Source organism: Lemur catta, chromosome 9 (genome assembly GCF_020740605.2).
Source record: "Lemur catta isolate mLemCat1 chromosome 9, mLemCat1.pri, whole genome shotgun sequence".
Taxonomy (NCBI): Eukaryota; Metazoa; Chordata; class Mammalia; order Primates; family Lemuridae; genus Lemur; species Lemur catta.
The window spans coordinates 5,014,610-5,023,570 of record NC_059136.1 but is presented as its reverse complement, the minus strand read 5'-3'; the positions used below and the strand labels follow the sequence as shown (position 1 = coordinate 5,023,570).

At 54.0% G+C, this 8,961-nt stretch overlaps 2 protein-coding genes across 3 annotated transcripts in view; one reads left to right on the top strand and one right to left on the bottom strand.

The window, feature by feature from the left end:
- Positions 1–1,871: 1,871 nt before the first annotated feature.
- On the bottom strand, positions 1,872–5,016 carry LOC123645129. 2 transcript variants are annotated; one of them, XM_045561703.1, is made up of 3 exons: positions 4,040–5,016; positions 3,160–3,253; positions 1,872–2,049 (listed from the first exon to the last, which is right to left on the bottom strand). In XM_045561703.1, exons 1-3 carry the CDS (start codon positions 4,585–4,587, stop codon positions 2,035–2,037), a joined length of 657 nt encoding a protein of 218 aa, XP_045417659.1. In that variant the 5' UTR covers positions 4,588–5,016; the 3' UTR covers positions 1,872–2,034. The 2 variants fall into 2 exon arrangements, with proteins under 2 accessions (XP_045417659.1, XP_045417658.1); XM_045561702.1 differs by having other exon boundaries at positions 1,872–3,253.
- The window catches only part of ZNF710 (zinc finger protein 710), a 68,802-nt gene continuing 64,584 nt past the window's right edge, over positions 4,744–8,961 (top strand). The window contains exon 1 of the mRNA XM_045561699.1: positions 4,744–5,518. The gene's annotated coding sequence lies outside the window, so the exon portion shown is untranslated. The remainder of the gene's footprint in view (positions 5,519–8,961) is intronic.

Below are 8,961 nucleotides of genomic sequence, written 5' to 3'. Positions count from 1 at the left end.
TCGCACCCTTGATCACAAGAGGAGGTCAGAGGAGGTGGATTATTCTATGCATCCTGTCATTACTCCTGGAAAAACAATTTGAAAAACTCAGATGTTCAATCAATCTATCCATACAGTCTTTTGCTTTTTTGGGGTTTTCCCCCAAACCCCTGAATATTCCTAAATCATTACTATTATAAGTATTTTGGATTGCTGCCCAACACGTCTTCTGTGGGACTCTGGTCAGTGACTTGGTTCTCAGTTATTGTCCACCAGCTCCCCACAGTCCCTGCTGTTTCTGAAGGGCCCAGGCTTTTGGGAGCCCTGGGTCCACCTACACTTGCAGCATCTGTCTAGTTTCACTCTGGGGTCCTCCACCTTTCCTTTGCTGGATTCCAATTGGGAGGCTTGCTATTAAAAATAGAATATTAGATATTGCAAAACCACCAATATCTTTTAAAATGTTTGTTTGGTTCTACCAATGAAAGAAAGATTTTAATAATCACCTGCTAATCTCCCAGCAGAGTTACTCTAGTGAACACATCAATTGAAGCATCAGAAGAGCTTTTCATCCCTTTTCTCAATTTACAAGATTCCTCGGATTTTCAGAGAAGTATAGAACATTCTGGAAGGTCTGCAGCATGAATGCATCCTCCCTCAGGGAAATCTCGAAGATTAATAAACCTTATAATAACAAACCTACCTTTGAATTTTAGCTGGGGGTGGGGGGGGCTTTGCAAATGCCCTGGGGAGGCCTCTATTTACTATTGCTGTATCGAAGCAGCCGATTTCATTCTCTCTGGTATGAATCTGGAGGATTCCTTCCTGAGTTTGGGCAAGTCAGGGGATTTGGCTAAATGGTGATGTCTGTGGCTGGTATCTCCTGACATTCGCACAGGCTTTACAATCTAAAATACATATCATGTATTACAGGTCACGTATTATCTGCTTTCGTGCCTCCCAACAAGCCCAGGAGGTGGGCATTACTGAAGGTAGAAAGGTGTCAGAGAAGGAAGTGGGTCACCTGCCCAGACGGGTTCTCATGGGGAGGCAATCTGTAAGAGAGGAAGGTAGTGGGGAGGAATGTGGTGGGGACAGTGGCTCTAAAGAAGAGGGGAAAGCAGACAGGTTGAAAGGGAACTCCCAAGTGGAAACTCTGGGTGCAAATTCTGGCTCAGTCACTCCACGCCTGTGACTTTGGGAAGTTTTTAAGCTTTCCTGTGCCTCAGTCTCCCCATCTATGGAATGATAATGACATCTACCTCTATAACACACTTAGCCCAGCGTGGCACTAAGGTGACTGCACAAGTATATTTACCACAGCAGGATCATAAAAGCAAAAAACTGCAAACATCCCATCAGTCCAATGATTTGAACAAATTAAGATACATACATACCATGGAATAACATCATTCATTAAGAATGATAATGTGTGGCTGGGCGAGGTGGCTCATGCCTGCAATCTCAGCACTCTGGGAGGCCAAGACAGGAGGATTGCTTAAGCTCAGGAGTTGGAGACCAGCCTGAGCAAGACTGAGACCCTGTCTCTACTAAAAATGGGAAAATTAGCTGGGAGTTGTGGTGCACACCTATAGTCCCAGCTATTTGGGAAGCTGAGGCAGGAAGATCTCTTGAGCCCAGGAGTTGGAGGTTGCAGTGAGCTATGATGATGCCACTGCACTCTACCCCAGGTGACACAGCAACAGAGCGAGACTCTGTCTCAAAAAACAAACAACAAAAAAGTGATAATGTGAATGTTAATAGACAAGAAAAGATACTTGTGACACATTACTAGGTAAAAATCATTGCAATTCAGTAGGTATAGTGCTATGCCATTTCTGTTAATTTTGTAAAAATATAAAACGTCCAAGGATATACACTGAGACATAATATCTCTACACAGGGTTCTCTTTTACTTTTGCTTAGTTGATTTTCAAATTCTTTCACAATGAACTTGTGTTATAAAGAAATAACAGAAGAGTAAAATGTTTACAATGCAGGAACTGGAACGCTGGTGTCTGCCTGGATCCAGGGGGCATTCTGTTGGTGCCAAGTTCATCTGCAGGTTACCTGGAGAACCAGGAAGCCAAGCAAAGGACGGAAGTTTCGAGAGATTTTATTCAGGCTCTGGGGGAGTCAATAATGGCCTCCCACCTCCCCCAGTGTGAACTTCTGTGATCACTCCCCTCCCCTGAGCAGACACAGCCGGGTCCCTGCTCCTAGGGCCCTTTGGGATTTTACCAGGCGCACCCCTCTTCTGACTCCTGGCTGCTCCTCAGGCAGGCTACCACCCACTGATCCTGCTGGGCCTTGGTGACCACAGTCATCAAGTTCCAGCCATGCTCCTAAGAAGATACCCTGGCCATCTTGATCAGACGTGGGTGTTCCCTGATCCTAGGCACCCACTGGGACACAGGGCATCTTCGAAGAAATGTTTCCTCCACAGCCGGGTTATCATGTTTCTGGTACGGTGAGTCACTCTGGTTTCAACCCGGAACATAATCTCATCTCCAGGTTGGAAGGGTACCTCCCTGTGACTCCCTGATGTATAGTAATAGTGAATAAAAGCTACCAGGTATTGGTGCTTACGTGCCAGATGTCATGCTACACATGAGCTCATTTAAGCCTCACAACTCTGCGAAGTAGGTATTTTCATCCCTATTTTACAGACAAGAAAACTCAGAGAGGTTCGCTTTCCTGGGAATACGCAGCAAGTAAGCCTGGACCCTTAAAAAGAGTCCCTGTCTCTGCAACCCACAGGTCTTTTTACTCCAGTTTTGTAAGTTAGGAAACTGGGTCTAAATTATTCACTAAGGCCAAGTTATTCACTCAAGTTCACGAAGTTAGCAAGTGGGAGAGGCTAAAATTTGAACATTTCCCTGACACCCTCCCCCCTCCTCCACATGGGCCCTGACACCATCCTCACTCCTCACTCCCCCACTTGTATTCTAGCTGCAACACATACTTGAACTCTTGATAGTTCACAGAACCTGTAAGAATGTGTTCTCTTGCCCTGGGGCCTTTGGACAGGCTGTTCCCTCCCATGCATTTCGCTAGCACAAGCCTAGTCATCTAGATATAACCTCCTCCAGGAAGCCATCCTTGACCACCCTCATCCAAGCACCCTCTTAGGTGCTTCCTTAGTTCACCCTTGCATGTATCACATGGCATTGTGGTTACCTGTCCTTTCTTGCTCCTTCCCCTGCCAGTCTGCATGACCAAAGCAAGGACTGCGTCTTGCTGATGATTCAGTCCTTCGCACCCAGCAAAGTAGCTGGCACAGAGTAGTACACAGTAAGCATTTGTTGAATGAATGCTTGACTGTCAGCTGCATTTTGCTTTATTTGGAGGATACAGCTTGGATGCACTAAGTGGGAGGGGGCAGGTAATGACGGAAATGTGGCCTCCTGCATAACCTATTAAGAGGGTATACTGGGACAAGGCTCTGGGCTCACTGGGGGGGCTCAGTGTGCTGATGTTAAAATCACGATGTCCTTCCTGCTGGACCAAACTCTCAGGCTGTTTTCTCACTCCCAGGCAGAAACAAATCATGTTCTGAGTGACTGGAGTCATGGCTCAGAGCACCAGGAGCTGGTTTAGGGTAGAGCAAGGGGCAGTGGCCTTGGGGCTCTAGTCTCTAAAGGCCTAGGCTTCCAGGCTAGGGGGAGGGGCGAGGAGTGGCAGGTCCTGTCCCCCGGAGGCTGCAGTCACTAGGGGAGAGACAATGGGGCTCAGCATCTGCTCCTTCTTGGGAGAAGGGACCCTTCAGTGAAAAGCCAGGGAGAGCAGGGAAGTGTGGGAGGAATTGATGAGGAGAAGGGGTGGAGCCAAGGAGATGCAGCCGGGAGGAAGGAAGGGAAGGGGAAGGCAGAGAGGAGGGAGGGGAGAGGATCCAGCCTTTCCTTCCTCTCGGTGACCCGGTGCTGGGCTGCAGCCTCCCCTCGCATTGTTTCGTGCGGAAGCTCGAGGTGGGGGGGAGGGGGCACCTAGACCTCACGTTTCTCCTCTGGCTGAAGCCCCAGTCCAAGGGCCCGGCATCCAGCAGGTGCTCAATACTTACTTGGGAAAATGAGAAATGTGACCAACTTTGCTCTGGGAACTTTTCCCCTGTCTTCTCCCCACTCCTCTGGAGAAGCCGGGGGCAGAGCAGGTCTTGGGAGCACGCCCAGGCGCCCCATGAATAATTGACCCTCCGTGGCGGCTCAGCCCGAGGGCTCCGGACCGGCCTGCGTCGGAGTCGGGAAGCGGCTCGGATGGCGGGTGTCTCGGAGGTCGGAGGCCGGCCGTCCGGCCTGCCCGGGAGCTGGGAGGAGGCCAGGCTGGGCCAAACCCCGCGGCCGTGCGGGGAGCCGCCAGGGACCTGACCGCCGCGCGGCCAGCGGCCACGCCTCGGCGCCCCCCAGCAGTGCGCCCGGGGCCGAGGCCCAGGCCCTGCGCTTGAGGACCCCGCAAAACCGCCGATCGCAGGGGCTCCTCTGAGTCCTTCCCACCTCGGCCGCGGCGCTCACGGCCCGCGCCGCTCCCTCTAGTCTGGCCGTCCAGGGCTCTGCTAACAGCTGTTCTAAGGCTTTTACCGTTCAGTGCTCTGCGGGGATGTTCCCAGCCCATCTGCCTACTTTAAAAATACATAAGTAAAGAACACACCCAGCCTTCCACCTCTGGCTGGGGAGGGGGCGGACGCGGCGCCTCTCGCCCGCACTTGGGAAGGCGCAGCACCCCGGAGCCGCGCCCGCGCCCCCGCCCCCGCCGGCCCTCCTCCCGGGAGGCCGCCCGGGCTTCCCACGGGGGGCAGGCCCCCGGCCCCCTTTGTGCCGGGCAGGGCCGGGCCCCCCATTTCCATGAGAGGTTCGGACGCTCCCCTCTCCCCCGCTTCAGTTAATCTTTGTTCCCCTTTTCTGCTGAGAGGAGAAAAAAAAGAGAAAGAAAGAAAAGAAGGAAAAAAGGCGTGACTTGATTTTCAAACGAAACTCCCACAGCAAACAAAACCCTTTTAGAGAAATAAGAAAGGAGGAAGAAGGAAGAAAAGAGGGAAGAAAAAAAAGGGGGCAAGAAAACCCTCCAGGTTTTCAATTCGAGTGGGAGAGTTGAGCCGAAAGAAAGAGAAAGAAAGGAAGAAAAATCCTCTCTGCGGTAGAAAGAGAAAAGAAAACTTGGGCTGACAAGAGGGGGGTGTTGGGGGGTGGAAGGAAGTGAGAAAACAAAAGAGAGATAAAAGGGCTGCTTTTCTGTCTCTCTCTTCCTCTGCTAGCCGGGTTAGGAGGAGCTGTTTTGCATCCCTTCACGTCAGCCCTGCCTCATTCCCTTCTTCCAGGGAGGGAGAGAGCGCGAGCGAGAGAGCGAGCGGGGGGAGGAGGGGAGAGAGAGACAGAGAGAGAAAGAGGAGCCGGAGGGAGGGCGGCGGGAGCAGGCGGCGGGCGCGCGTGGAGGCGGGCAGCGGGCGCGCAGCAGCAGCCGGGCGGTGGGCAGCCAGGAGCCCCCGGCCCCGGCCCCGGCCCGGCCCGCCGAGGGCCCCAGCGCAGGAGCCGCGCCCGGACCCAGGGTGAGTGTCCCGCGCGGCCCGCGGCCCCCGGCCCCGCAGCCCCGGGCGGCGCGCCGGCGGGGGCGCGGGGGGCGCGGGGGTGGGTCGCTGCGGCCGCGGCCGACCCGCCCCCCGCCTCTCCCCGGGGACGGCCGCGCGCAGGCCCGCGCCGCGCTGCAAACATGTCGTCTTTTCCTTTCACTTCCACATTCCCTCATGCCGGAGAGCTGGAGGGAGAGAGGGAGAGCCGGGGAAAGAGGGAGAGATGGCGTCTGGGGTGGGGGGAGCGGAGGGAGAGGGGGAAGGGAAGGAGGGAGGGAGCGAGCGAAAGAGGGCGAGAGCGAGGAGAGCGCGCGAATGAGAGAGACAGAGAGAGAGGGAGAGAGAGGGAGAGAGAGAGAGAGAGAGAGAGAGAGAGAGAAGCAAAAATGAAAGGAAAGCGCCGCGGCGGAGCGGGAGGCCCGGGAGGCGCCGGCCGCTCTCGGGCCCGCACGTGGGTGTCCCGGCGCTCGGTGTGCTCCCCCCGCACCCGGCCCAGGACTCAAAGTTTCACCCCTCGCTGCCCCGCCCCTACGGCTGCCCACAAACTTTATTCTCGGAGCGGGTGGGGCTGCGGCGCGTCCCCGCCGGCCGGGCGTGGGGGAGGACTGAGCGCGCCGCTGGGGCTGGAGGGGGCGCCCCCGGGGGCAGCTGGCTGCCGCTCGCGGGGCGCCGTGGGACCCTGTCCGGCCGGCGTTGGGGCGGCCCGGGCCGGGACCTATGGTAGGAGCTCGGTGCCTGTGGGGGTGACGGGCGGGGTCCCCGCGGCCGGTCTTTAGCCTCTGGTGGCTCAGTCTCCCTTCCTCGTCGCCCTCTCTCCGTCTTCTCGCGGTCATTTTCCTAATTGGACGGAGCTGTGGGGCGTGATCGCGAGCGTCAGATCGGGGCCCCCAGGCTCCCAGGTGGGCGCGGGGGCTCAGGGACCGAGGGGCAGCCCCTGGCTCCCCACCCCAGGCGCGCAGACCCCACAGATCCGGCCCCTGTGCCCCCGCCCCGCTAACCGCGGACTTGCTAACTAGTGCGTATCGGGTTTTTTTCCAACTTGCCTTTTAAGATGACTTTTATGGGCGTTGCAACTGCTTCCCTACAGTCTGAGCTGTAGTTTGGGAAGATTTAAGAGACCAGGGAGGTGCTCGTCTGGGTTTTAACTAACCCAAAGCGGTCATTAATGTGTCTCTAAGCTCTTTGAGTCGGTTCGGACAAGGCGTAGCAGTACCCTGGGTGCGTTTTCACAGGGACATTGCGAGGTGCTTATTCTTTCCTGTCTGAGGGACCATCCTGGTGGCCCACCCTTGAGCTGTGGGCCGAGTACCCTACCTGCGAAGAGCACCTGGAGCCCCTTTAATTCTGTGCAAAATGGAAACTCCGGACTGGTGTCAACCTGAAGGGCCCCAGTGGGTGCCTGGGAAATTCACAAAACTCCTCTACAGGTGTGCAGAGAAGGACTTTGTGCTCTATGGGGTCACCCAGCCGGCTTTGAAGCTGCCCTCTCAGTCCTGTGTTTGTACACGTGTAAGTAAAAACAGTCAAAGTTCATACCTGCCAAGTAGAGGACTGGGGGCCTGCATCCCTATTGCGTCCAGAACCAGTGGGGCCATGTGGGGGAAGGGGAAGACAACCGTCCTTAACTGTCATTAGATATTAGAAAATGTATTCCTAATGTTTGCAGTCAAAGCTGATGGGCCTGTCTGGTCTTGATTTTTGAGACTTAGTATGGCCATCTATTTCATACTTGTTTTAAAGTAGGTGTTATTTTCTGTAGCTTTCATGGTGCTTTTGTCAGCTGGCCTTCAAGCCAGGGGTCACCCTGTGCCAGGCACCTGCCAGTCTGGAGCAGAACCTGCAATTGCCCATCTATTGGTGCTCCGGTTATGTTCTGGAGCTGGCTTTCCTGCTTTGAGGACAGTGGGGGTAGAGCTGCTTTCTTTTGGATAGCGGAAGTTGGACATTTGGGTCACATTTTCCTCCTCTAGCCTGGCTGGGTGTCTGGGTGGAGGGGGCTACAGTGAGTTGAAGTGGGGATAAGAGGTTCACTCCTAGAGCCTTTTGCTTATCTGCTCAGAGCTGATTCCTGGGTGAGTCCTCATCCCATGTGTGTGGCCAGTGGGCCATTTGTTCTGTGCTTGGGTCATTTCCGTTCCAACCAGGCATTTCCTACCGGGGAGACTTATTTTAGGCTCTCTGTCTAGAGACAAGGAGACAGACAAGGTCTGGAATGGTTTTCGAGTTGGAGGAAAGGAAACTAATGGGACCACCAGAGATTTTGCACTTCTATTTTAGGTTTGCCTTGTGGCCCAGAGATATTTCTAGCGGAGTTGTGCTTGGAAAGAAGCACGATTTCTTTCTAGAAGGGAATAAACAAATAAATAAAAGGAGGAGCCCGATGCATCTTGGAGACAGGTGCAGGCTCACTGGCCCCACCAGCATTGACGCTCTGCACAGGCATCTCACCTGGCTTGCTCACCCCCAGATCCCTCATGCCTGGCCAGAGCCTGGCCCAGGGCAGGGACTCCTTTTGTTGAATTAAGGATCTGTGAATCTACTGGGTCTCATGTTAATGGTGGCTGATCCCAGCCTTTGGCTTCAGAGCTGGAAGAGGACCTTAGAGATTGTCTAAAAGCAACTGAGGGAGGAAGGAGGCTCCATGCCCAGGAGCCAGCACTCAAACCTGAGCTTTCAGAGTCTGTTTCCAGTGCTCTTTGCACAAGGCCGCTGCTTCTGTTACTACTGGGGATCCTGAGTCAAGCTCAGTTCAAAGAATGTGGCTATGAGAACGCAAAACTGTGGGCTCATGCTACACAGAGGAGACAGGTAGATGGAGTGCCTTATGTTCCGGGTATGTTACATACACTGTTCTGGAGGATTTGACTGGCCAGTGTGACAACTAGGGGACCTGGGTGATTCTGGCTGTTTTAACACTGCCGCCTTCAAAGTCCAGCAGTTCAGAGGATCAGAAGTTTAGTCATCAGGATGTTCCTACATCACACCATTTTTTGATCTGGAATGCTTTCTTCATACTTTGACTTGTGTGTGATTTATTTAGGATTGGTCAGGGGAGAAGAATAGGGATGTAAGGAAAGGCCTGAGACCTGAACTGATCTCTATTTGTGGATTAAATCTCCTACTAGGATGTCATTTTGTGAGGATAGAAGTCTGCTTTGTTCATTGCTGAGCCCCTGTGCCTAAAACAGGGCCTAGTACATTTTGGGCTCCCAAGAAACCCCTGTTGAATGAATATACTGGACATTAGGAAAAGATTTCCCTCCCAGAAGGAACCCATGAATGACACACAGAGGCAGGGACAGGGAGGTGATTGATGGGAGCTGCAGAGTTGTGCTGTGAGTCATTGCATCAAACAAGCTCCAGACAGGTGAGGCAGGAGGGGGCTGGGAAGCAATGATCCTCAATGGGGTAGAGCCACTGGG